Consider the following 27,589-nt stretch of genomic DNA (forward strand, 5'->3'; position numbering starts at 1 on the left):
GCATTTCCAAAACAGCCCCTAATTTTAGGAGCTCAAACTGAGACAAGATGGTCCCGAGTTTCTCACATCAGGAGTGTTCACAGCCAGTTCAAAACATCTCACACTTAACATGCAAAATGAAGAGACACCATCAGGATCTTCTGTGACAAAAGCTATAAGGCAATTGTTAACTACTCTAATAATGTCTATCCTAAATGACATGTAGCCTGAGAGCAAGGAAACATCCAGTACAAGAGCAGAGGGGCAGAAATCCCTGTCCCCCAGTCCTCTCAATCCACCAGGTTATCCTGCTTTCTACCCCTTTCATCACTCTTGGGCATAGCCTTAGCCCTGCCTACACTCTGCCTCAGGAGCAGCTCTCTGTACAAGAAACACTATGTTACCTCCTTTGTCTCCGGTCCAGTGGTCCACTGGAAAACTCTCATCACAGAGATGAAATCTAAAGCCGGGATGCCAGCTGGGGAAAAGCAATACGAAGTCTCTCAATACATCTGATAAATGGCAGAGAAAGCATGACACAAAAAAGTCTTTAGTTTAAAGGCAGAAGTTGTAGAAAATTGGGGTTTGTTCTTTCCATTCGTGGCAAACGCCTTCAACCCCCATCTCCAATCAGTCTGTGGGATTGGTGGGACAAGCCTGCAGTCAGGAGAGCAAAGGATCCTCTTCTAATATTTAGGTCATTTGTGAAAGATACTGAGAGAAATCAACATAAGGCTCCTGATGTTCATCACGGCTCCTGACAGAACCAGTCTACTGATTTTTGCAGAGGTGAACAGACTGAAAGACAGCATCACACGATGCCAAGCCAGCAGCAGAGCACCAGCCAGCAGTGACAGTGGCTCTGCCCTTTCTATGCAAGTCAGGTGCTGGCCTGTCAACTACTGAATCAATCTGTACCTTCTCCGGAGTACAACAACTTATCTCCTGTTTTAAGTGCAAAGTAGTATTGATCAAATATACGAGACTGACATCAGAGCGTATGTGTTGGGAGAGTCCCCTATTCACATCTCAGAAGCAGCCTGCTTGGACCAGTCTGGCTTTTCTCCATCAGGAAGCCCCACCTGACAGCCCACTGCCCTCCCTCGCTGCTGGTCCTGCAACTCATGCCCAGGCACAGCTTAAACAACGTCACCCTGTAAAATATGAACTGGCCCCCAAAAGCACCTGCAGAGCAAGAACTGCTCCCCATGAGTTCAGGAATCCTGCAGAATGCTGTTAATGCTTTTTAAAAAAATGCTTTTTGAAAATATTTTTTTCTTTTTTTAATGGAAATATGCATAAGTGCCTCAAACAATCTACCAGTTTGCAGTACTTGTGAATACAACTGGAATACTCATATTAATTTTACTGTACCACAAAAAAAAATTTGCTGGACTGGCAAGGAAGGCAAGTTATTCCAGCATAACAATGAACCCAAAACAGGTAATTTAAAAATTTATAGGAAAACATCCAAATGATTATAAAATGGGTCAACATTAAAGTCTAAAACTTTAAGCATCTTTAGTTATTTAAGATTTCAAAATTTAGTAGCAGTCACAGCCATGTTGTTCTGAGGCATCTCCTGATTTCAATTACATGTCTGGATAAATGGCTTTGCAAGCATTAAGAAAAATCACCCTAGTCATCATATGCCCAGTTGCAGACTAAAAGAATTTTTCAATAAGAAATCTCCCTCCAGCTACAGACCCTTCAGTCTGAGGCTTAGAGGATAAACACTGACAATGAACTTAACGTTTCTCTCTAAAGCGGCTTAAAAAATGTGTCTCTTGCCTTGTGGTGGTGAAGTGACATGCTGCTTATAAAACATCTTGCTCAAATCTACTGTCCCTTCTATTATTAAGCAAGCAGGTTTCAGTTTAAAACTGCCACCTTACTGACTTCATTAAAGCCACCTGGTATTTTATTAGTCTTCAGTAACAAAGTTTCCATCTCTTGCATGTAATTAAGTTGAATCACAGGAACAATTTACTTGACTGATTTTTCATTAAGCATAGCAGCACAATAGCACTTCTCGAGTAATGGTTTGGTGGAAACTTTATAAACCTTTGTTAGAGAAACTGTCTGCTATCTTGCCACTTTTCACTTTTCAAAAAAGTACCACTTTATGTAGGAAAAAAAATATAGTGAAGAGAAAGCCCAAGATAACTGTCTTAATATATTCGAAGCCAACTAAAATGTGTTTGTCATTTACTGAGCTGCATCTATTTCAGAGGTCTGCCTGGGGTATTAATAGTCCCTCACTATAACAGGCTGGAAGAAAATGTGAATTTTAAATCATTCTGCTTTTCCACTGCAGTTCCAATAACAGCTTGTACTAGATAGCGTGCTGTAAAAATGAACAGAACTCAGGAATGTGCTGCAACTACACTTTTATTTTCCCCCTCCTATGCCATACTGATCAGCTGGGGTAGAAAGCAAGAGACAGGTTGGGCTAAAAAAATGGTTAAAAAAATCATAATCACTCTTAAAGAAACAGACCACAAATGCAGAGGATGCAGTGATGGTTTTTGCTATTCCTTGTATAATCTACTTCTAATTACCCTACAGAATTGCATGAGGCAAAGCAATTACCTGTAGCCAAAGGTAGAGAACCAATCCAGTAGTTTCCATGCAAAGTTACAGCATTCATCTGCAGCTGACCTGAGCTGAATTTCTTGTCACTCCTGGGTGCGCATGCCACAGCAGCTGGGGTAACATGTCAATCCCTACTGCAGCTATCATGGATCGAGTCTTTTGTTCCTTCTCTTCTTTTCTTTGAAACAAAACTGATGGTTCAGCAGCAGCGGGAAGCCCTGGGCCATCTAGAAGGGTAAATGGAAATCTATTACCATTATGTACTTCAAAAATAACAAGTGAGTAATTTTCTTCTAATAGTAAGAATTATCCTGGATTAGTCTCCCTCCTGGAAACTAGCGAGCTCCAGGTATCTCAGTTATCTCTCTTTTATAAACTCTAGTCTATAAAAGGCTAACAGCATCCTTAGCATCCTTCAGTCAGTATTAAAAAAAAAAAAAAAAAAAAGTAGTATCCACATTTCAAAAAGTATGTACAGACCATGTACATTCATAGTGCATGTACGATGGATTTGACCTGAACTATGTTCAGTTAACCACTGGTGGCAGGACTGTTTTAAGCCAGAGCCAGGAAGCTTGTTACCATTTGGTTGCCTGCTGTGGCACCAAAACCCCCTAACAGGTATGTGTGAAAAAGTAGGGAGGGATGGTGAGAAAGGGAAAGAAAAAGGTGGCTTAGAGACAGCACCCTAAATACCCAATCTGTATTTTTATGCCATAGGATAAGCAGGAAGCATATCAGAGACAACATAATTACCAGAAATGTTGTACAGTTTATACTTTTTGTGATTTAGAATGAGGTTTTCTATAGGGGTATCCTCAATTTAACTAGAAACACGTTAGGGGGCCCACAAATTAAAATACTTTGGAAAACTTTGCAGAGTACTTTGTATCACTTCTGGAAAGGCTGTGCCAGCAGGGAGAGCATTTGAGTTGGTGGGAAAGCACTAGTGAAAAGAATGGGATACAAGCGTAAAAGCCAAGAAAGCCCAGTAAGTGGCAAGGGCCCTATTCCTCACCTTTACATATGAATGCAAGTGTTAAAATACAGATTAGGAGCAAAAGCAGGAGAAAGGAAATGTAGGGGAGATGCTGGCTTGAGAAAATAAAAGGCATGGGACTAGATTTAAGTAGTTGTGGGAGAAGGCAGGTGGGAGGTCTCAGCCCCACAGAGTTCACAGCTGCATCCTTCCCCAGTTCCCAAAGAGTCCCAAAGGAGGACTCCAGAATACAAAAGAAGATGTAATCTGAGCTTTTGCTTTCCTTTTCCCTTCCGTCACCTCATTTCCAGTTCTGTATTCAAGAACTGGACTTTTTGCTCTACTTGCACCAACCTTGTAATACTCTTCTTGTCTGATATTGAAAGAGGCCAACTGATGTGGAAAAGGCCAGGGCATCTGTCTTCTCTGGAAGCAACAAACTGAACCAAAGCCAGGGACCTCCAAACCACAAGAGTAGGAAGGGATCTTGGGAGGCTGGCTGATACCCCCCTCACCATAAGGACTAGTATCATGAAGTCATTAGGCCCAGCAAAAACTATCTTCTGACAGGTGCAGGCAAGCATTCCCTCGTCATGAGCTCTGCCAAAGCAGCATTTGAACCAACAGGCTCATCACATGAAGTTACCTAGTGCAGACGCAGCATAGTTTCCGTCTTAGATGTGGGGAGTGAAGCACCATTGACTCCAGTTTCTATGGTGTCAGGTACCTGGCTCCAAGAAAACGAGCCTGCAACTACAGTTTTGAGCACAATGCGTACTTTAGTCAGCTACAGAAAAGCTGGGTAGTTTCAAGCGGTGTGTATTAGCTCACACCAGCAGCCCCCAGTTTTCACCAGCTCATGCCACCCATCATGCAAGTAACACACTGTGAGCAAAGGCCACTCCACCTTTTTGTTATCTCTCAGTTTTCCTCCTCTTCAGGGCTTGCTAAGAGTGAGTGGGCATGTTCAGCCTGAATAAAATGCTTTCTGGCAAGAGCAGAACACACTGAAGAGAAAGGAGTGTAACACTAAATGCCAGCACCAGTTCTCCAGCAGGTTTTATGCAGGGAAGGAGGAAAGAAAATGTCATCTCTTTCCAGGAGTTTGACTGCTGAAGAACTGGTTTTCAAAGCTCAAAGATAATTGCTGTGGTTTTTTGCGATAGCCACATCCTCTAGATGAGTCTGCTGTCTCTTTAACTAGCAGATCTTGACAAACATCTCAGGGTTTTGTTACACGCTTAGAAAACTACCATTACCTTGAACCCAAGAGGGATGAAGTATCACAGGACACTGTAATAATACTAATAATCCTTAGGAAATGGAGACTTCAATATTAACTGGCTGCAGGACTGAGCAAGACTCTCTTCCTCCCCCCTTTTGCCTCTTCTGTCTTTGTTGAAATTTTTGCCTGGTGCCCAGTTGTTGGCCAAAATATTTGCACAGCAGGCACCCTCCTTCTTGCCCTGGTTCCTTGGATTCAGTACTTCTTTTTGGTGCCTTGCCTTTGAATGCAGTACCGAAAATACACACCAAAGTGAGGACGAAAAAACAAGAGCAAAGCCATGGCCAGCATATTAGAAAGACATGCAGACAAAAATGTGTCACTGAGAACCCAAGCCAAATAACTGCTTGGACATCCTCAGTTTTGCCTTCTTTTTGGGAGTGTGACTCAGTAAGCAAACCTTTTGTTCAGACACCTTGTTTCTCACACCCAAACCTACTGCAAATTGGGTTGGGTCACACTGAAAGAGTCTGCCACCCCTCCTAGCAACACATGGCATCCTATATATACCTGCAACTTTTAATTAATACCTAACAAAATCTCGGTATTGCATGGATGACATAGAGTTTTCAGCACAAGAGACAGAACTGCTTTTATTTATAGCATCAGCACATTATACAAATTCAAGCAAGCTTGGAGTCAGCAACTGGCAGAAATCAATCTAGCCTTTGCTATGTAAGTATCCTCTTCTTTGCAGCCCAAATGAAATAAAAGCCAAAGCAAGCAAATTCAACTGCATCTACTAATTGCCATGCTCCTGTTCAGAAGGTCCCAGGAACAAGGCAACAAAGATGACATTTAAGACCACCTTCACCAAAAATAGTTTTCATTCAAACACTAAGTGTAGGCGTCTGTATCTAGGATAGCTGACTTCTGTAACCTCAGAAACCTCTTTTACTCTGAGGCCAGCTACCTTTACAGAGCACCAAGCATGGCCTAGTCAGCTCCACCTTCACCCTCAACTGCTGCCACCAATTTGGGTGGCTTGGCCCACTCACCCATCAGCTTTCCTGGTGAACAAAAAAAACCTGCTCTGTAAGCAGATCTGCCCACAAGCCACTACTCCTCAACTCTGAGAGAGGAAAATTATTGAGAAGAAAAAGGGTACCAAAATTTATTCTTAGTCTGAAGTGATGGGAATGATCTGTCCACTTCCCCTTGCACTCACCAGCTGAAACACGTTCAAGCATTAAAGAAGCTGAAGGGAAACACCTGGTCTAAAAGCCTTCAGCTTTACTTTGCTTCAGCTCTACAAAAGTATAAGCAATTCAGTATAGGGCTAGAAGCATTACCTATTGCCACCTATTAGATTTGCTCCCTCTTCGCTTATTATCACTATTAACTATCCTTGACAACTTTAAGATGGGAGGTGGAACATGAAATTCAGCTGATGACATGGAAATTGGGTTTATCTTCCAAGGGATTGAGGAAAAGCAGCTGGCTTTCCTTTGGGGAAAAAAAGGGTTGTAGCTACTCACTCCTATTTAGTGTTTGGTACACTCACAGGACAGGGCTCTGGCTTCACAAACATGGCAGCAGCACTTTAGTTTGGTGATCTTACAGGCCAGGGATTGAGATCAGGGTCCCTTGCAGAATTCCATCATGAAGGGTATTTTTCCAGGACTTTCATCCTCATCCGGCTTGCCAGCCATAGGCAAATTCTTTCTGCCAGTCTGCCTCCCAAGGGACTGAGGAAGAAGTAATATTTAATGGTGAAACACTTAGGTTTCATAGAAGCTTGTTCTACTTTCTCAAACACATACACATTCATTGCTTGTTGTTTCTTTGAAAACTGGCCTCATCTCACACAACACAAAGGGCAGCTGCTCATTCATTAGAAGAGACTCTTTCATGGGGACTGCTGGACTCCACCACAATTAGAAGCCAATAGTGCCAATGGACAAGCAATGAAAAATGTAATTAAATTAGCTCTAATCCAGCTAATTACATGGGGCCAATAGTCATGCAGCTAAAGCAAGCTCTCTACACTCTCTTCTTGTCCCCCTACACTGCTTGACACCTTTCTGCCCAGGAATAAGGGCAACCCAAATTACAAACAGATGCCCCAGATTACAAGTAGATGCCCAAACTCTGCTGCCATCTTTCTCTATCCACCCTATCTTCATAGCATAGACATAGCAAATCCAGATGATTTTATGTACAGAGCATCCTCCAATGGCAGCCTCCATTCCTCTGTGTTTCTGTCTTCAAGGCCTATTAAACTGTACCCCTCCCCACCAATTACCCCCATTCCCAAGAATGTGTATTCTGCTTTAATCCTACACATAAGAAAACATCAGCTAGCAGATCATATGGACACAGCTAGTCCCTGTTCTGCCAGTGAAGATGCTGGTCAATAGAGCATTTAAAGAATCTTGTTAATGCCCAGAGGCAGTATTTTCAGGTTTGTATTACAGCTGGAGTGCCATGAACATATTTTCTTCTCAGGCTTTTTCAAAACATATAACACAGCTGCATCAACAGCCATGCAGCTGGCTGTGCCAGGAGCAGGCAAAGCTTCAGTACTGTAGGACTGGTGGGACATCAGAGCACTCTCTTGGACATTTCAAGCATGACTGGAGTTACGCTTTGGGATATTTCCACAGATTTGCTTCTGATGAATGGGCTGCTGTATTCTAAAGCTCCCCATTTACATTGAGCTTTATCTTGGTGAAGTCTTGGGCTGCACACGCTGGCCCTGCTCCATCTTCATGGTAAGCCTAGAGTCTCCTGTGTAAGTGGGACAGGAAGTTGGCAGTCTCGTTTTTAATCACTTGTGGTTTTGATTTCATTAGTGCTTTCCAGATTTTTATTCATCCCCTGTAAAATTTTCCAAAAAGCAGAAAGTCTAGTTCAGCCAGGTCAGATTATGGAGGGTATACCAGTCTGCCCTTCCACAAGTCATCAGAACATACTCCCCTTGTCCCATCCTGCTCTGCAAAATGAACCTAAAAACCGCTCTTGCATTAAGTGTCACCGTATGTGAATTAAAAAAATCTCCTACTATCTTTATTGTCCAAGTGAAAAAGATGACAAACTGTGGGTAATGGAGAGGATATTCTGTGGGACTCCTGAAAACACACAGCCAATATCTATATAGTCATCAAAAAGAAAAATCAGTAGTCTTATGAGCTGATCTCCCACTCTCCCACTCTGTGCTCTTTTGACTTCTGAATCATCTTTCACAAGTCTCTATGAGACACACAAAAACATGCTGGTGTCTGAATCCAAGAAAATCTCTTACCCAGCAGCATATAAGGTTGCATCTCTGAATGAACATACTATGCTGCTAATGAGCTGAAAGCACCTCATGTCTTAAAATCACTTCTTTTCTGGGTCAAGAAAGAGAAGTTACAGTGTCCCACAATCTACCACAAGCCATACACAGAATATCCATGTCCCAGACACGACCCTGGACCAGCAAGTGTCTGCAGGTATGCATGATGGCATAAGTATATGAAAAGTCCATGTGGATACCTAAAGATATGTATCTTGAGTTGGTTCAAACTCCTCTGGATACAAGTCAAAATATCAGCTTCCCTAGTAAGGGACAGTCCTAAGACAAGAGTTCAGAAGGCGATAAGCAATATCATTACTTTTCTTCAAAAATCTGTATCCTAAGTTTGATGCTTGGGCATTAAAAAAAAGGGGGGAATAAAACCTTTACTTAAAAGTCTCGTTTTACAATTCTTGTAAATATTTTAATAGGGCAACAAACAGTTACAGGGGACACAGATACAAACACCTTAAAACATTCCTGTTTATTAAAATTCATATTTGGTGAGTAATGTAGCCTCCAGGTTACTGTAGCAGCAAGATCCATCACCTAGGTGACCAAGCACTAATGATGTCAACATTAACCTACCCCTACACACACTCTCACACTGTGCACATTATCAGACTTTTATTTCCTGCAAGATATGTGTCTTCATACCAACAGACCATATGGACAGTCTCCATGAGGAATGAGCTTTCCTGACACCATCAGCCTGCCTTATTAAGGAGGAGGGCATCACCTGCATAAGAGCTGGGCATCTTAGGCATCCAACATGTGCAACCTGATGTACTACCAGAGTAAGAAGTAGCAACAGAACTTGCATAAAAGCTCTTTGGAAAAGCTTTGGACAGACAAAGAAGTCACTTAACATACCAGAGGGTCTGAAGTATAGATCTGCACAAAACAGCGGGAATCTCTTGGAAAATGCATTGGCAAGGTCTTTCCCCAAATAAGCATTCCTTTTGGGAAGTCAAACTTTCACCGAGGAACACCAAACCCAATAAAATAAATTCCCAAATCAATACATTCTCTATTCCATGGGGATGATCTATTCCAAATAAACCTGTGCTTTCTATCTGTTTAAGGCCTTGCAAGCAAGTCTTCACAACACAACACAGCAGAGCAGTTCAAGAGCTTGCCCTGAACCACTAGCTGGATGACAGACCAGGAGAGCTGCACGAGGTAATCAGACTGGTGATGTCACTCAGAAAGAGTCTGTGTGTCTTCATACAGCACTGCATACTGTTGAGGACATGCCCTCCGCTACATGGTTTCACTAATGCTGTTTAACTCTGGATATCTGAGAAACACCAATGAGTACAGATGTGTTTGTTCACAACCAAGCAACATATCACTTTGATTACAAAGAAAGATTAAGCTCAAGATTCCTGAAAAATACTGATCTTTTTTTTGGTAACAACATTACAAAATTGGTAACTTCCACAGTCTAAAAGGGATTTTGGTTGGTTGGGTTAAAGGGAATGAAACAGAACTGGGATTTTTCCCCCCTTTTGTTAAAGGCTGTCTTTATATCCCAGAGAGAAATTAATGGAGGCAGAAATCTCTTTCCCTCCACTTTAATAAACAGGGATGATTCATTATTTCCCCATTTTGCTTTAAGTATCCTGTCATCATTGTGATTTGCTTTGTTCAGCTATTCTCTCAACTTCATACAGCACCCGCTGTGATGACACAGGAAGTCCTCTGTGGTTCTTTTGCCCTTTCAATACGTCTCTCTTATCAACAGAGTGCTCTGACCTTTAAACATCACTTACTTCACTTGCCCAGCAGATACTTACAACCCCCAAAGACAGTGTTTCGTTGATCATGCTTTCCTAGACAGTAGGAGATTACACTGTCTTGACAGAACCAAAAAATTATGCCATACCTTTGCAAGCCTTTACCCTTATCGAAGCACACTCAGATTTTGTGCTGCAGTTTAAATTTTCACAAGTACAGTGAGCTGTTACAGCTTCACTGATGCTTCAGTAGGTAGGGAAACCTCTTGAACCAAATTTATTTGTTTGAAACCTAAGTGTTTGCTTCCTTATCTTTTGAACATCTTTCACTGCCTATTGCCCCATGTTCCTTAGGCTGAGTAAAGCCACAGTGTCTTTTACCTGCTTATCCATGCATAGGTTGAGCAAAGACCATTAGAAGCCAAGCCCTTCATAATTCTGGGGAACAAAAGAGTAACTCTGTTCCTGATAAAGCCACTTTTCTTATCTGTCTCTCTCTGGCTGACAGTGGGATAACACCAGCAGAAGAAAACAAGATCAAACTAGTGCTGGATCTGAGAAGATAAAAGAAGAGACAAAATTCAGAGAAAAAGGAACCTTGGGCAGATGAGAGAAATAAGAAACACATTTCTACAGCAAAGGATATTTTACACTGCGGCTAGACGAGGGCTAAAGATGCTAGGAGAAAACAGGGCCTCTCTGTTTCAGGAAAGACAACATCTGCTGGGAGAGGGCTACTGGGCCCTAAGAGATTCAACCTCAACACAGAAAACACTTGAGCAGTGGAAAACAAAAAATAAGAGCATGGAAATGAATAAATGTTTTATTGTTTGCGGAGAACTGTACATTCTTTGTTGTGGATAAATGCAGCTTGAATTTTGCAAAGCTTTTGCATCTGCTTGCTTCCATCATGAAAACACCCTTCAGAGGTGAGCCACTAACCAGGAACGCCCAAGGGCTCCCACCCCAGTCAAAGGAGAGGCTGGAGCTGTCTGGGGGGGCTAAGGCTCAGCCCTGGCTGCGAGAGCCACTAATGGCAGTCCAGATTCCATGAGAGAGACACCAAAGGACAAACATGCCCTGATTTGCTGATACCAGGCAGTGAACAGTGTCACTTGGTGACTGTCAGATGAATTAGCCGAGGTGAACAGGATACAGCTATGTAGTTAATGGGCCAAGAAACTCTCCATGTTTTTTTGTGTGTGAATTATATGAAATAATGTTTTTCTAGTTTATATCCCTAACCATCCTCTTCAGAGGATTGTATATCCAAGGTCAGCATGTCTTTCTGGACAACTGAGTACCTTTTATGAATAACTGAACCTCAAACAGTGAATTTAATTAAAATGCATCACTTCACAAGTGCTGAATATTTTCTATAGTCACATGACGCAATATTGACCTCAGTGCAAAGACAAGATAAACAAGGAACATCTGAGGTTTGCATATCACTCTGCATGACTTAACTTCCTATTACTTTCTACCTTTTCCTTTTTAAATATGTATTTAGATTTGTATATTTAGAAGAGATAACAGGCTAACTGAACATTTCAGAACCGCCAACAGCTGCTATCGTGGTTTCAGCCCGGCCGGTAACAAAGGACCACGCAGCCGCTCGCTCACTCCTCCGCCCCCCTCCGGTGGGATGGGGAGGAGACGGAGGAGAGAAAAGAAAAAGGAACTAGAACCTCGAGGGTTGAGATAAAGGCAGTTTACTGGGACAAACACAAAGAAATTACAACAACAACAACGGCACTAATGAAAAAGTATACAAAAAAGAGTGATGCACAGTGCAACTGCTCACCACCCGGGACCCGACGCTCCGCCACTTCCCCCACCGAGAAAAAACGGAGACCACCCCCCGGCCCGCTCCCCATTTATATACTGAGCATGATGGCACATGGTATGGAATAGCTCCTTGGCTAGTTCAGGTCAGCTGCCCCGGCTATGCCCACCACCCCCAAGGTTCCTGTAAAAATTAACTCTATCCCAGCTGAACCCAGGACAGCTGCTCAGGCGGAAATCTTGCCATTATGAGGTTGCAACCATGCTCAACTCTTCAGAAACAATACTTGCTTCATTAAGCATTTGGTTGGTCCTTCCTGCAGGAGCAGTGAAATGCTGAGTGCTTCCAACTCTGTAACTCTGAGAAACAAAATGGGTCCTAAATGCTGTCATCCCATTTTGACTTCCATTTTTATCACTCTCAAAACCAAGATGGAACAACAGGAAAAGCCAGTAGCATTTTGTCTGTTGTTTCAAAGTGTAAGAGCAGCTCATGATGGCACCTGAAAGGCAGTAGCATAAAGCTTCATATTTTACATAACAACAAACAAGAGAAAAATTATTAATTTGTTTCTTTGTGGGAACGGCTCACGCTAGAGAAATCCCCCCAAACAGGATAGAACTGCTTGAACAAATCATGAAGGGAGACCTTCAAAGGAAGGGGGCACAGAACCTTTGGACTACTCTTCTTTCCCCTTTTTATAATGCACAGAGGACACAAAAGGGGGTTTTCGGTAGTTCATTTTTATTCTAAAAGGAATGTTTTGCTGCTTCAATTTTACATTAAAAATTCAAGTCTTGCTTTGAACAGAAGGCTCCGAGGCAAACAGCATCAGACATGCACAAGTCAGGATCAAGCACACTGGTAAGGACATTTGGTTAGTGCCCATCTTACACTGGATTCTCAAGGTTGCAGATGAAAGTCAACAAATTTGAAGATTCAAAAACAAAACTAAACCAAATCTGAATTGCTAATGGTTCAGCTTTAAAATAAAAATAATTCCCTCCAAAAATTCGCAGCTATCTTTGGGCAGAGGAAACCTGTCCTTCATGCTTGAAGAGAAATTAGTGATAAATGCCTTTTCATTGCCTTTGACAACAATTTATATTGATGGGTCTGTGGCTGAATATTTATTGCAATTTGGTCTGTAGACAGTCTCTCTAGGTGTGTCTGGAAGAAGTCCCTCTTAAGGAAAAGGAGTAATCAATTTGTTCATCCAGTAAGATCTCCTGTGCTATTGGGACTTTCAGTGAGCAGCAGTGTTTCAAAATAAGTGTTCTGCCCCGAAGCTGTGCTGACAGAGCACTGCTGGGCTGCTGCTAAAGACCAAGTGCTGGCCCATGACAACACGTATCCAAACCAGAACCAGAGCTGCTCCTTTTGTTCAGTTCATATCAAAGGCAGGCAGGCAAGCCAGTAGTTTTCACTGAAGCTAGAGAAGGAAAAGTATTCCAGTGTCTGGACAGGCTTAAAATACGCTAAAGTCCATGTTTGGGACACAAGTTTGAGATACTTGATCACAGCCTGTGAGCTCAGCCCTAAAAGAGGAGCCTGTATAGTCCACACAAAAAACAAAAAGAGACCCATCGACACACTGTGGAAGACACTTAAGCACTACCACGTCTTGAAGCACTTTACCTGCCTTTCTCCCTCTTCTCCTCTTCCCAGCATAGTCTTGCACTGCCAAGCCATGTTGCCTGCTTTTTTTCCAGGATGTGTGCTAAATCGGGCAGTGCTCTCATAAACAGGCTGTAAGTTACCTTTTGAGACAGGCTTGAATCCCAAATCCTTTTTCTGCTGAAGAGAATAGTACTTCCTCAGTCAGCTGGTCTCTCTTCCAAGTAGAAAAGCAGCAGAGCTGTGGGAAAAGGACTGGAGACTATTATTTCTTGTGCTTCAACAGAACCAACTTCAACATTTAAGTCTGTTGTGCCTGCAAACATGCCAGAGAATTTTCTCCCCAGCATACTTCTTAAAGGAGGAGGAAACCTTTTTCTCTCTGAATGGTTGTTGGTGAAACTATCTGCTTTAAAAAAAAGAAAAAAAAAAGGCATCTTATTTGTAAAGCAAACACTTCAGTTTTGAAAGTCAGTAAGAGGAAGCATATATGGTGCATTTGATGACATTTTGCCAGTTTCTTTCTCAGGGTAGGACTGAGCTTTCGTAACTGAAAATTATTATAACTCTTTTACCCTGTTCCGCATCTGTGTTTTTGATGGATTGCCTACTGCATGTTGAGTTAGGGATGGTGAGCACCTGCTCATGTTCTCAAATTCATGTGGCTATGTTGCCCTAGTTAGGATTAAATGATACATTACACCTTGAGTCGCCCTCTGCTAATGCCTGCTAGACGTTTTCTGGCATCAGGTTTTAGAATTGGAGCTGGTTGGGAATTTTCCACAGGGGAGATCTTCTGAAAGAGAATTCTGTTTCTGAGAAAACAGAAATTTTCTGTGAGGGGAAAAAAAGTTGTTTCTGCCAAAAAAAATTTTAAAAGCTTGGTTTGTAAAGAAGATCGAAACATAGTATTTAATTTCATTTTTAATTGACTTGGACTAACCAAACTGCACAATGTCCCAGAGGATCCACATCAATTTTGGGTACTTTCAGATGGAGACAGTCCAGCCAGAGAGCCCAGTCTCAGACAAAGTGAGGGCTGTGATTATAATTTTCAGATGGCCCTGTGTGACTGCCTCATTTCTGACAGCCATGGCTGCAGTGTCACAGGTGCCTGCTGTGCAGGGTGGGAGTTCAATAATCCTCCCCGGCTAGAGAGCGGGGTAGAAGGTTGCACCAGCCCCATGCAGAGATCTCCACCTGCAAGACACAGGCCCAGACACAAGTTTTCTGGTGAGGGAGGAGGCACCTCCCAGTAATCCCCAGATGCCTTCTGAGCTAGCATTTCCATCTCCATGTCCTTTCCTCCCTGCTGGAACCCTCTCCGCCACTGGAAGGGAGAGCACCCTTATCTCTCCCATCCCCTTACTCTCTCAGCTCCCATCCCTGCTCCCTCACCCCTCACACCCCAGCTCCCCTCCAGAGTAACATACCTGGCGGCTGCTGCCACTCACCAGCTCCACATTGACACTGGGAGTAGCTGTACTTGTCTTCTCCTTCCCATCCCACTTCCTTTGCTGGCTGCCTTCACCCCACACAGAGACACAAACTCTGCTTGGCACCACTAAACTGGGCAATGCACAGATGTAGAGCCACAGTGGCCCCCTCCATGCTGGTTCCCACCTGTAAGCCTGTCACAGGGAACATGAGTGGGAGACAAATCCACTGGAAAGCAGACTTCTCCAGTCATTTGCTCACAGAGCAAAAGTTTCTTCTACAGCTGGGAATGCTCCCAAGGCTTGGTTTTCATTAATTTCTTTTTGCATTATTAACAAAAATGCCTGACCTCTTACATTTGGCTAAAAGGTCGCCCTCCTCTGCCCACTGAGTACTGATCAGCAATGTTTTGAGACATGGACTATCCTGAAGGCCAGCTCTGAAGCCCTCCAAGCCACCAGTAATAATCTTTTACATTTCAGTGGGCTCTCGATCAGGCCACAATATGTACAGAAACATCAAGGAAGCCAGATCCAAAACCTGAAACTGATGTCACCATGAACAACCAGTGTCCGGCCTGGATCTGCTTCTGTACCCTCCACTACTGTGGAGGCAAAAAGGGACAGAAAATTACCCACTTTGGCACAGGCGTTTTCTTTGAGGTGTGGTGAACCTCAGATCAGAACTGCCATATCTGGGTGGAGATAGCTTCTCACTTACCTTCTGCCTCCTGAAGTTAAAGGCCACACTGTAAGATGAGGACAATCGAATTAAAACCATCTCCTGGCTGTCACAGGACTTTTGACCCTGGATTTGTGGATGACTCCCCCCCCCCCCCCCCCCCATAAACCAAAACCTTCCTGTACAGTGAATGTAAACCTGTAGGCATTGCAGACCTCTCAGAAGCAGACCACACATGTCCAGAAGTTCAGCAGCTACAGAGTGACCTCACTCCAGCAGGGTGCTCCAGACAGCGTTATTTCCAGCAGCCTTCAAACAGCTCTAAACTCTGCCAGAGGATAAGGTTGGAGAGGTGTGGAAATGTTGACACAAAAAGCAGTTTCACTCAAGTAACAAATAACAGTGACACAGGTATCATCACCCAGTGCTCTCCAGGAGAGGCTGCAGGCCAGTCCTGAGAACAGCCTTCGTGTCAGGCCATGAAGTCGTTGTCTGGGCAATGTTTTGAGCTCGTTTGTCCCTTTGGTGTACCAATTTAAACGCTGTTTGATTTGCAATTGCCTTTTCTTATCCTGAGAGTGCTAATGAATAAGACAGCAGTGGAGGGAAACAGGGTCTGGTTTAGCTATTGACGCTGTATGCAAATTGCAAGTGTCAGTCTGAACCTGGGCTCTAGGCGCATAGATTAGTCCTTAAACCTGTCACTTCTGGTAGCAGCACAGCAAATCAAACTGCTGCAGCAGAAACAGTCTTTTTAGGACTAATGAATCGAGAGAATAGGAAATCAAAGATCTGATCTCCTCTGCTGAGTTCAGAAGATTCAGTGCAGACTGTTGTCTAGTCACAGAATGATACAGATACCATTTGACTGGAGAGCAAGGTTCACCTGTAATAACACCCTGCCAGCTAGCTTAAGATCAGAAGGAGACTGTCCCAGCCACCTGCCTACAGCACAGAACTGACAAGAAACAATTGCGAAAGCTCACCCACTAACAGAGCCCATCACTGACATCAGAAACCTAAATATAAGGGTTTATATGAACAGGGCAGCATTTTGAAAGCAGAGGTAAAACACTGGCTGCTTTATAAATCTGTTACCAACTCCAGGTATTTAGTGCCCCACACAGCTGTGTGTGGGTGTTGATAGTACCTGGCTTCCTACAGTTAGTAAAGTTTACTCTAGTCAACGTATGCTAGTGCTGCTCCCATCCCTCTCCACATCACCATCAAAATTCTCGTGTGCCTGACACAGTGCTGTGAGCCCCATATGTGATGTATTCATAATCTACTCTTGCTTTGCCTAGTCACTATTTTCTAATGATACACAAATAGTGGCCTATAGGAAACCACGTTGCCTGTAGCAATGACAGTGTATGATAAACTCTTTACAACTGGAGAAAAAATCATTAGACGTAAATAACTGCACTTCTTACATGAGTTTCAGCAATTACAGAACATTTCCCAAAATATCCAAAACAGCCCCTTGTAAAAAAGGACTGAAAAGACAAATGGCAGAAATTGGAAGGCAAGAACAAGAGTGGAAAGAAGTGATTTGCCAAGAAGATTGGGATTTTTTAAGTGACGAATCAGACTCAATACGAGAGGGAGTAACTAACAGAAAACAGAACCGCAGAAAATGTCCTTTATGGACTTGGAAGTTCAGAAGCAAGGACTGGGAGCACCAGAAGAGATAAAGAAGATTTACAAACCATCATATGCCCAGATCAGAAACAGTTCGGCTTATGTGGCTGACTAAACACGGTTATCCGAGTCAAAGACAGGTAACACAAAACTGCTGTTCACACTGCAGTGCTATGTTACGAGAATGCTGACAGCTCTGCTGCAAAGCTGTATCTTTTCTGACCCTTTGCTTCACTGCCCTATCTTGCTCAATGTTCTTTTTCCTGGAGGTTTTTATCTAATGTGAAAGAAGTATGTAGGATTAGGCAACAGCCAGGTCAGCCAGGAGACTGCAGAAAGCTGACACCACAGCAAGGGGCAGCTATACTGGCAGCAGTGCCAACTGCCCAGGAACAGGCAGCAGAGCCTAAACAGCTGGTGGAAACGAGCTGAAACCACAAGCCACACAGTAATATTTCACTTTGGGTGTTACCTGCCCAGCAGATGTTTTTCAAAACTAGATTATGGTTTACTGCTGATTCTGAAGAGCCATTAGCCAACAAACATCAATACAATTATTAGCAATTCCTAGGTTTTGCACATCTTTATTAGTAAAATAAGAAGGACTTTCTTTTTGGAACTGGGATGTCTAAAACTGTCAATAACACACTGTACTGATGAATTTAGCCTACTTGCTTTTTCCCATATTAACCTTATACCAGAGCACACTACAAACTATAATATCACCTGTGCACAGCTGTCACGTGTTACTAATTACCAAAAGTGCAATGTGTAGTCAAGGGAAATTTAATTTACACCAGTCAAGGCTAAAATAAAAAACACAGCTCAGAAGAAATATTCAGCTGAAAGAAATGAACTCACAACTTAATGCTCTTTTAAAAGTTTCTGTACAGAAGTTTAAATTACCTCATGCTAACTTTCAGTTTATTCTCATATCAAAGATATAAAGAGGAAACATTTTAAAATTGTAAAGTAGCAGTAAGGAATGAGACATGTGCTTTCCCCTGATATTTTAATAATTTCATTTTTGTCACCATACCTCTCCCCTTCCACCTGCAGTTTCCACCCAAACTGGGTGAGTACCCAAGAGAAGGGAAGATTGGCATTAGAAACTGGAGAGCTGGGCTCCAGCTTCCCAAGCGACACCAAGAAACAAGGATACTTTCAGCCACTGTCCATCATAGCTCTTTCACTCTTTGTTCTTTGTAAAATATCTGTTTCTTACATTAGATAAGCTGAAGCCAAAATTCCAATCCTGTCTCCGTAGTGTATACCATATTACATGTATTGCACTCTGATAGCCTACAACCTAGTATGGCACACCATTTCATCTTTTAAATTAAATAGCAGATATTTACAACCTATTCACAACCTCCAATGAACTCAACTTATGCTTCTCTGTAGGTTTGTTACTGTTTCTGTTATGTTAGCTTTATCTGTGTTGTTTTTTTTTCTTTCTAGAACATTGCTCTGATATGACTTACAACCAAGATTCAACCCTAATTTGCAGGCCTGTGTTTCGTAAGTGCTCCTCAAACATGAAGCACATGCACCATCACAATGTTAAGCCTAAAGGATTTCCCTACTGTTTTAACAGCCTGAAGAAACATTACAAAAGCCTAGCTCTGCCAATACACTGGTGGTGTTTGTAAGATTGTTCTCCTACTTCTTTAAGAAATAACTTCTAGGGCAAAACCATTTTATGTAAAAATGTAGTATTACTGTAAATCCTTAAATGCTGTTTTCATGTAATTGCATATTAGCTGGCATGACCCACCACTCTAATTCCAGAGATGGAAAAAGATGAGAAAATCCAGCTGCTGCAAGCTAAGTTTTACAGCCAGGTGAACTTTTGCACCTTTTAGTCTCTCCAGACTGCATTTCTTAACCTGTCTAGATGCCTAGAAGGCTCCAATACAGCCTGATTTCTCTTAGTAACACATTTTCTTTTAATTCTGTACAATCTGTAGAGGCTGCTAAAGAGCTAAGGCCAAAAACTTAGCTTGCTCACATCTCAGTTGTTTAAACACTATACTACACATACTGCATGCCTTATTTAGACACCCTGAATTATATTTATGAAGACTTATTTATTAATGCTGGAATACACAACATTCTTAAACTTGCCAGAACAGTCCTAAAAATCTATACAGCTTCTAACCTTGCTTTTTGCTCAAATTAAATGCAAACCTAATACTCTCATGCAAGTCTCTAAATATTACTAAGCAATATTAAATTTGGTTCAACATCTGTTTTAATAGCAGAACCTTGTTAAGCAACTGACATTTTTACCATTCTGAGTTTCTTCATGGTGGGACATGAGGCATTCCCAAAGGCTGCCACAAGAGGAAGAAACAAGAACTGTAACAGGATCCTCCATGACAGTTCAGTACAAGGAATTTGCTGGGGAAGAAATGGAAAAACACCTGATGTTGATTTAATTTCAGGCAAGGACAGCAGACAACTCCAGTTGTAATCGTTTACCTTGAACAGTACATACACAGTTGTTCCAATAGATATAAACAGTAGCATATATATTTATCCCTTGTTTTTTCCAAACAGATCCACCACCCCCAAAACATATCTAAACTATATATTACACCACATTGTTTATCCTCCTTCACTCCAAACATGGCATCCTGATCAATCCTTTAGCACTACCATTATTAAGAACACATAGGGCAATTCAGTTAGTGTCACCTCCAGACATGTGACACCCTCCCTTGGAGGATATAATCCTGTGTATCGGAGTTACGCTTAGCTCCACCACAACACAACTGGAAGACTCTCCTGCAATAGATGGTGAGGAAACCTTTAGCATGAAGGGTCCATTTATGAAAAGTGACAGAAAGCCAGTTGTGGCCAGGGCATTTCTGAGCAAGAAAACAAAATTTCCTGACTTTTGCCGTGTAAGAATCTCCCATACAAGCCCTCTAAAAAAGAGCTTGCCTTTATGTTTTGTTGTAAATACAACACACTCACCAAAAATCTAATTATATGTCAGCTGTATAACTCAGGGTTTGGTGGTGGTGGTTTTTTCAATAGAGGTGAGTCAACAGATAATCTTTAAATAGGAAGCAGAACAGGTCTTTTCTATCATGAAATAGCCAATTTTCTTCAAAGAATGCAATATATTGAAGTATCCCTCTCCTCCCTCAACTTCTTTGCATATTTTGATTTTTTGGATATTTTGACCTGCCTCCAGTCACGTGCAATTTAAACTGGATGTACCCAGGTACACTTGTAAATACCAATTACATACACTGGAAACAACTCTTCACAAGTTCAGCATGCTCAGATTAAGTTGAACGCTGATTTAAAGAGATACCATGCAAAAAGAACAGCATTGTTTTTTCCTCAGTATGATACTAACCATCAACTTGAATTACAATATGCTGAAAAGCTACAAGAAACAACACTTAAAACAGCCTTACAAAGGCCAAAACCTTTGAAGAAAAGAATACAGATATATCATGAGAAATGACCAAAATGACAACAGAAAATAAAGGTAGTGCACCCAATAAGATGGCACCAGCTCAAGTGAACAGCCACGTAACGGAAAGCAATACAGACAGGAAACTTATTCAACAAAGCAGCCAGCAAAGGTGTAGAATAAAGGGGGGGGGGGGGGGGGGGGGGGGAGAGGGGCAAAGGTAGCAGCAAAAGGAAAACCAATGAAGTTGCCTGCTAGGAATAACTTGGCAGGCCACAAACAGAAGCAAACTTACTGAAAGCAGCTTTGTCCACGATCTGTTCCCATGGGCTCTGAGGGCAACTTTTACTCTGGTTCCTAGAGATGGTAGCTCATTAAGGCAGGTCCTGCTGATCAAGTCTGCCAGGAAAACAAATTTTAAGAAGTCAGTGCAACATCTCCTTGCATTTCCCATGCCTCCTCCCACCAGGGCCATTTCATCCAAACACTCAGTCAAGTACCCAACTTGACCACTCTTAATTAAAAGATGCAATTTGTTTGACTGCAAGTATAAAGTACTCCTTCCCCTTGTAACCTGTAATCTTACTGCCAGTGAGGGAGAAAAACACTAACATTTTATACAAAGGCTCAAACAGGTGTAGCCTCTAGTGGGGGCTATAAAAGACCAAATAGTTTTGTCTGCAAGGTAAGTATGTTCCTGGCAGGAAATCAGATTTTTCAGTAATTTTGCTAAACAAAACCATCTGAAGAATCTGCATCAAAAACTCCTGAAGGTTTTGGGGGTTGTTTTTTTCCTAATGTAACACACTCTCGTGATAGCTGCCACACTGCATAACTTGGGGTATTACCTGTGAAAAACAGACAGAGGCAGACAGCTTCAAAGGCAGAGAGACTACAGGATTTCCTAAGGAAACGGTTAGCAATTGCACACAATTTCGGCTCTTGAAATTCAGAGAGAAGGAAAAGGCCAAAAATTATCAAGGATTCACTTCCACTAATCCTATCAGGTCCTGTCTCTAGATGTGATGCAGGAAATAGCATCTCCTCTCTTTGCCTTGGTCATGCAAGAAAGGAGTAGAATCAGCAAATAATGCTACAAACAGCCAAGACAGGCTACCATCAATTAATTAAAATTGACTACATCTCTAATACAGCACTTTGTATTAATTCCTTAAAAATGTTTTTGCAAGCCAGAGTTTTTCATGATTTAAAATTATTTTACATTTAAAAGGGAGAAAGCTGAACCCCTCTAAGGCAATAAAGAAGAACGGATACACATTCACAAGAAACTCATCCTCTTCAGTAACACAGTAAAGAACACACATTTTTCTTCAAAACTTTATTTCAATTTAAATTATGGGGCCAGCCAGATTTTTTGGATAAGAAATGCATTTTCCTTAGAAGAAATGAAATGCTACCACCGAAGTAGATTTATAATTGTATACATCTCTTATTTAAAAAAAAAAATAAAATAAAAGGAAAAAAGAGCCAAACCAAAACCCACTCACATTTAAATAACTTTTAGTAATACCCTTAAGCCTTCAAGCAGATAAGAAACCACTTCCAGAACAATAGTTTTTTAATACGAAGAGCACGTCAAATGAGCTTTAATTTAAATACAACTTTTCGAAAGCCAACATTCAAATGTTTCCACATATTAAAAAAGTCACCATAGCCATTGTTTCCAAGGCCTAATATAGAGTAACCTCTATCCCAGTCCAAATGTTTTCACTTTTTTACATATATAAATCTTTAGCACGTCTACATTTTTCTGAAGAGGAAGCCTTATACGTTATGGTGAGTAACTTGGCAAATAATGTTTTCCTCCACTCAGCTATGATAAACCAAAATATAATAGACTGTTAGTACTGAACTATAATACCATCTCATGGCCAATTCTGTGTGCCTGTGATCTTCAGTAAGAGTAAGCTATTTTCTTTCCTGTAGGCAAAATGAATCGGTTTGCAAAGGACATGTTAAGAACCTTAAAAGACCAATTATAATGTTGAGAACAATCTTAAACAACTGAGTGAAAACACTCAATTTTCTGGAGCTGACTTCCCTTGTGAAGGCTTTCAAATCAGCTTAAACCTCACTTAGGAGTTTCATCTTGCTGATTGTGAAATATTTTAATCAGGAAGAGAAGAGGAAGCAACAAACATTTTCTATAGCATTCGCAATCAGATTCAGCCATGCAGAATTTGAACTCTCAGACTCCGATCTGTAAGTTTGCTTGGTTGTGATCTTAGCATTACTATACGATGGATAGATACAATTTTAATAACATCATTTAGCTATATTTAGTAGATTCCTTTTGTATGGTCACAGTAACAAAAACATGGTGCAAAATCAGTTGGTTTTTTTGTTTTTATAAATACTGATAGTTTGCAGCATTAAAGAACAAAATCAACAAAACTAAATCATTTTGTTACCCTAAGACATCTATGAAATTGTTTCTTGAAGTCAGAGGGAATTAAATCATTCACTTACAACACAACTACTGTACTGAGTTATTTACTGTAAGAAAGAAATGATGCACTGCAGGCTCCCCAGAAGTAAGAGGAATCGATATTAATTTGGCATAATCTTTGCCATTTGCAGAGCTGGTGAGCACAATGATAGTTTAATTGAATAAGGCCAATATTATCCAGTAATAACATAGTATAAAGGGTTCCAGTTCTCTATTTCAGCCTACCCTAATTGATGGCACCCCATTAGACAAGTGAATACAAAGAATTTGTTTGTTTTTCCTTTTAATGCTGCAGTACTTAAGATTGTTAAATCAGCATTTCCATGTGATCTGAAGTATTCAATTACATAGGAGCATTCATTTTGCAAAACTCAATATTAGGTAATAGTTACAGACTAATACAATAACATTCCTCTGCTGTACAAATTAAATCATATTTTAAAGAAATGAGCAGCCTAGGAGTTATATACAAAAGAAACCAGCAAGCATTGTTGAAATGAAATGCAAAATGTCACTGCTAGGTCTACTGTCTGAAATACCTTTAACGTAAAATTAACAAAAATCCTTAGAACATATTTCCAAGTTTACAGAAAAATCAAATCAAGTCAAAAAAAATTCTATAAAGCAGTGAAAGGCATATATACATTTTCCTTATGAACCTTGAGATTTCACTCTTTTAAAAGTTGCTAAGTTTCAATATCAGTTTATTTGCAAGACAACTGTTTAACCCAATAAGCTCACATCTTAGATACATTTCTCCTTTGATTACAAATAAAGCACTGCACTTTTTTTTTTTTTTTTTAAATCAAGGCATATAATCTTATACTATGGTGCCAGGTATGCACAGGTCACATTGTGCTCGTATCTCAAACAAGGTAAGTGCAAACATACAGATTTATTCAGATTTGCAAGCATGCAACCTGTTACTTAACTACATTAATACCTTCTCTCCTAAACCAAACTAGTATCTATATGTTTGCTTTCACGAACCTAGAATCTTTCTTTTCAGGACTCCTAAAACAAGCAGTGTCTTTGAATTCTGAAATGACACAAATATCAAGAAAGTCCACATTGTGCAAGAAAGCAGCAGCTATGTTTTTCAACTTGGACTAAAAAAGAAAAGATAAAAACAAAAACCGTTCACTGAACAGCAGATTAGCAGTAATGTTCCTCATGAATCGATAAGAGTGCCTGATGCTGAATATCTAACAGCAAATGCTGAATTTGGGTTTAATATTTTAAGGGTTTATTGGAGATTAAGCTTCTTGCTGTGCTGGTCTCTTCAAATCCCTGATCTGTTTAACTAAATAGGTCTTCTCATCATTAAATTGTTCATCCTCGGTCCTGTCATTCTGAAACTTGCTGAGGAACTCAATAAGTTTGGTCTGGTTCTTTAGAAGGATGTCTAATATAGGCTGTGTCTTATTAGGATTGGCTACAAACACCTGCAAGAAAATAAAAGGCATTTAGCACAATAGTAGGAAACAGAAGGCTAAGTTAAAAAACAAACTAGCCAACAAAACAGTGATGACAGTAATTTAAAATGATGTTTTATATATCCTGTATTCCAGTATCTCTACAGAAAAAATAATGGAGCACATGCAAGTTTTAAAATAAAATCACTCCATTTTTTAAATTAGAATAAAAGCTTTGCTTGCATGTGCGGCTTTTGCTATACCTATTAAACTGTCTTTGTCTCAGCCCACGAGTTTTCTCACTTTTACCCTTCTGATTCTCTTCCCCATCCCACCATGCGGGAGGTGCGTGAGTAGCTGCATGGTGCTTGGTTGCTGGTTGGGGTTAAACCAAGACACCACCAAAGACACCTCACTGTTAAGTTCTGTAGCAAATGCATGGTTTCATATTATATACAGCATCAGACAGGTATCTTAAGGTTCACTGAAAACTTTTATACCTCAAGTTATATGTCCAAGCTCTTAGCTATTTGCTTGTCTGCTGCAAAGTCAGAATGTATCTTGTGCAAATTGCAATTTAGGCTTTGCAATTTAGGTGACTTGACTAAAATACTCCTATCCTTCATAGATCATGTAGCATGATGAAAACACTTTTGAACTCCAGGATGCTTCATGGTTTCACATGAAATCATGCATTCCTCCTTATCTTACTGCACTGCACCTTTCTTAATTCCAAAATTTTCTGAGAGAAATTTACATTGACAATCATATGAAAGCCCCCAACTGGTTTCTAAACATTTTCTGAAAGATGCAAAGATAGCTATTTGTAAAGATGGATCGTAATAAAGACAAACGCTAGCTGTCTCTATTTAACCACTTAGCAGACATTAAGATAAGCTCCATTTAGGCTCAGCTAAGTAGTTTGCTCAACCAAACAACTTCTGGTGGGCTGCTTTTGTTGTTTATTTTATTAAGGTTTTTTTTAAACATACCTTAAACACATGAAAGGCCTCAAACTGAATGTTACGACTCTTGTCTCGTAGAAGGTTCATCATTAGTTTGAGATTTTCAGGTTTACTGATGTACTTCGTCATAATTGTGAAGTTGTGTCTGTCCAATAACAATTCACCAAGAAGCTAAAAGTGGAAAACAAGCCCAATGAAAAAATGACTGACATTGGACATAAGAAACAACTTTTTCATAACTACTTTCAAACAGTTGACACAGGTCTATAAATATAGTAACAATAGATCTCAAATGTCCTGAATTTCTAAGTGCAGGGTGCATTTTCCTCTTGTTTCGATGATACAGTCTTTCATTGTCTTCCCCATGACTTCATTATTTTTTTCATTTATACAGAAGCTATACATCACCAGTAAGAATGTGTTTTTAAAAAAAAAAGTTAGGACTTCAAGTGAGAAATATTTACACTTCTTTTTCTACCTTCTTTGTCCAGAAGGGAGTAGGAGGATATTCCCCACAAGTACCACCCTTGCTACAAGTTATGTATTATTTTAACATTCACTATTTCTTACCTACTTGAATGTAAGATTAGTATTGTTCTAGGCACATTATGTGAATCTTTATTAAATTATTTAAATGTGTCCAGATTTGTCAAAGGGGAAAAAAACCAACAAAAATAAACATACTTGCATATAGCCATTTCTACATAGGGAGAGAAGTGACTTGGTGTGTGCTGGACACTAAATAATGGAAGGACTGGACTAAAGAAAAGTAGCTGATCCCAAGAATTAAAACATATGAAAAATTAAAATAAACGCTATCCAAGGCAGTTACTGAAGCCATTTCAACTAAAGACAACCCACCTTGAAATTAAAGGAATTCTCTAATTTTGCATTTAAGAAGAAAATAAAATTGCCTTACCTTAAGTGACTGTCTCTTCGTCACATAATTTTCCGAATGAAGTAACTTCTCATATTCACTGAAGAACTAAACACAGAATAAAGAAAAGGGTTAGGACCTTCCCAAGTGTCATATGTGCTCTTCTTCCAAATGATTATACCAAACTGGAGGAGACACAAATCCGTAACAAAAATGTAAACAAAAATCTGAAATCTCAGTAGGTTCCTGTAAGTCACTACTGTTTAAACATTGTATATGCTTTAAAAAAAAAAAATTTACTCTTTTAAGAGCTTTTATAGTTTAGATTGCAAAGTGGTGGAAGTAGTTATCTCATTATTTCTTAAACTAGAATAGTTTCTGGTACTGAACACTGTTGATTAATTTCAGGAGTCCCCAGCAGGTGGAGGAGGTCTATGTTGTATTCTTTTGTTATTATAGGTTAATACAGACAAAAGAAAAAGACAAGGAAAGGGTTCCCTCTAGCGGAAAAATCAGATCTAGTTTTCACAGAACTAGATTTCTACCACCTCTTGTTTTTACACCTTTCTACATTCAACAATAAGGTCTTGATCTTAATTTTACTGCTTGGCAGAAATTACTGTAAGTTCAATTGGTTTAATATTCTGTGTAAATTTCCAAAACCAAAGCTAAACAAGGAAAGAAAATACTGATTTCTTCAAATAAGATACACAGCACTAGAAAATTCTGAATATTAAAATGTATCTGCTCACCCTATCATAATGTTGTTCCAAAAATTCTGCACTTAGCAACTTGTGCCTTGTAAGCAAATCCTGTAAAAAAGCACAAAACCAGTATTTTCACTAAAATATTTAAACAGTACATATACATACTCATTAAACAGTGAATACACGTAAGACATCCAATAGAAAATTTTGCTATTTCATTAAATGAAGAAATTTAGGACATGAATACAGTTACCTGGACATTGCTAAGGATCCTGGCATCACTTAGGAAAGGTCTGCAATGTGTTATGTTAATTCACACATGTAAATAAATAGCCTGTGGAATTATCACTGAAGAATGCCATTTACGGATCAAGGCTATGCTCTGCACAGAACTATACACAACCAAGGTTGAGACCCACTATTAATACTATTCAATATTATGCTTATAGTCCCGTAACTGGTTGGTTTAGGCCAACAAAAAATTTCCCCATCAGTATCAAATATAGTCAGGTTCATAACAGAATGAAAAGGAGTTTGCTCAATTGAGGAGTTGGAGGCGCAGATTTAAAAGCCCCTGGCATGGAAGTGCACATATATTCAGCTAAGGCATGATAGTTTAAATCTTGCTTTCTAGAATAAAAGTTATTGGCACCATAGTATATGTGTGTGTGTGTGTGTATATATATATATATATTTTTAAAGGGAT

At 40.3% G+C, this 27,589-nt stretch overlaps 1 protein-coding gene and 1 long non-coding RNA gene across 6 annotated transcripts in view; both read right to left on the minus strand.

The window, feature by feature from the left end:
- Positions 1–382: 382 nt before the first annotated feature.
- On the minus strand, positions 383–20,854 carry LOC126039789 (uncharacterized). 3 transcript variants are annotated; one of them, XR_007506411.1, is made up of 6 exons: positions 20,745–20,854; positions 19,309–19,419; positions 13,401–15,703; positions 6,317–6,526; positions 2,572–2,801; positions 383–457 (listed from the first exon to the last, which is right to left on the minus strand). It is a non-coding gene; the product is annotated as an uncharacterized LOC126039789 (long non-coding RNA). The 3 variants fall into 3 exon arrangements; XR_007506412.1 differs by having other exon boundaries at positions 19,301–19,419; XR_007506413.1 differs by lacking the exons at positions 383–457; positions 2,572–2,801; positions 6,317–6,526 and adding an exon at positions 11,785–12,142.
- Positions 20,855–21,953: 1,099 nt separating this feature from the next.
- The window catches only part of CAB39 (calcium binding protein 39), a 42,408-nt gene continuing 36,772 nt past the window's right edge, over positions 21,954–27,589 (minus strand). For all 3 annotated transcript variants that reach the window (XM_049802557.1, XM_049802558.1, XM_049802559.1), the window contains 4 exons: positions 26,929–26,988; positions 26,219–26,284; positions 25,327–25,470; positions 21,954–24,364 (listed from right to left, as the gene is read on the minus strand). In XM_049802557.1, the coding sequence (XP_049658514.1) occupies positions 24,176–24,364; positions 25,327–25,470; positions 26,219–26,284; positions 26,929–26,988 (459 nt within the window). In that variant the 3' untranslated portion in view covers positions 21,954–24,175. The remainder of the gene's footprint in view (positions 24,365–25,326; positions 25,471–26,218; positions 26,285–26,928; positions 26,989–27,589) is intronic.

This window comes from Accipiter gentilis, chromosome 6 (assembly GCF_929443795.1).
Source record: "Accipiter gentilis chromosome 6, bAccGen1.1, whole genome shotgun sequence".
Lineage (NCBI taxonomy): Eukaryota > Metazoa > Chordata > Aves > Accipitriformes > Accipitridae > Astur > Astur gentilis.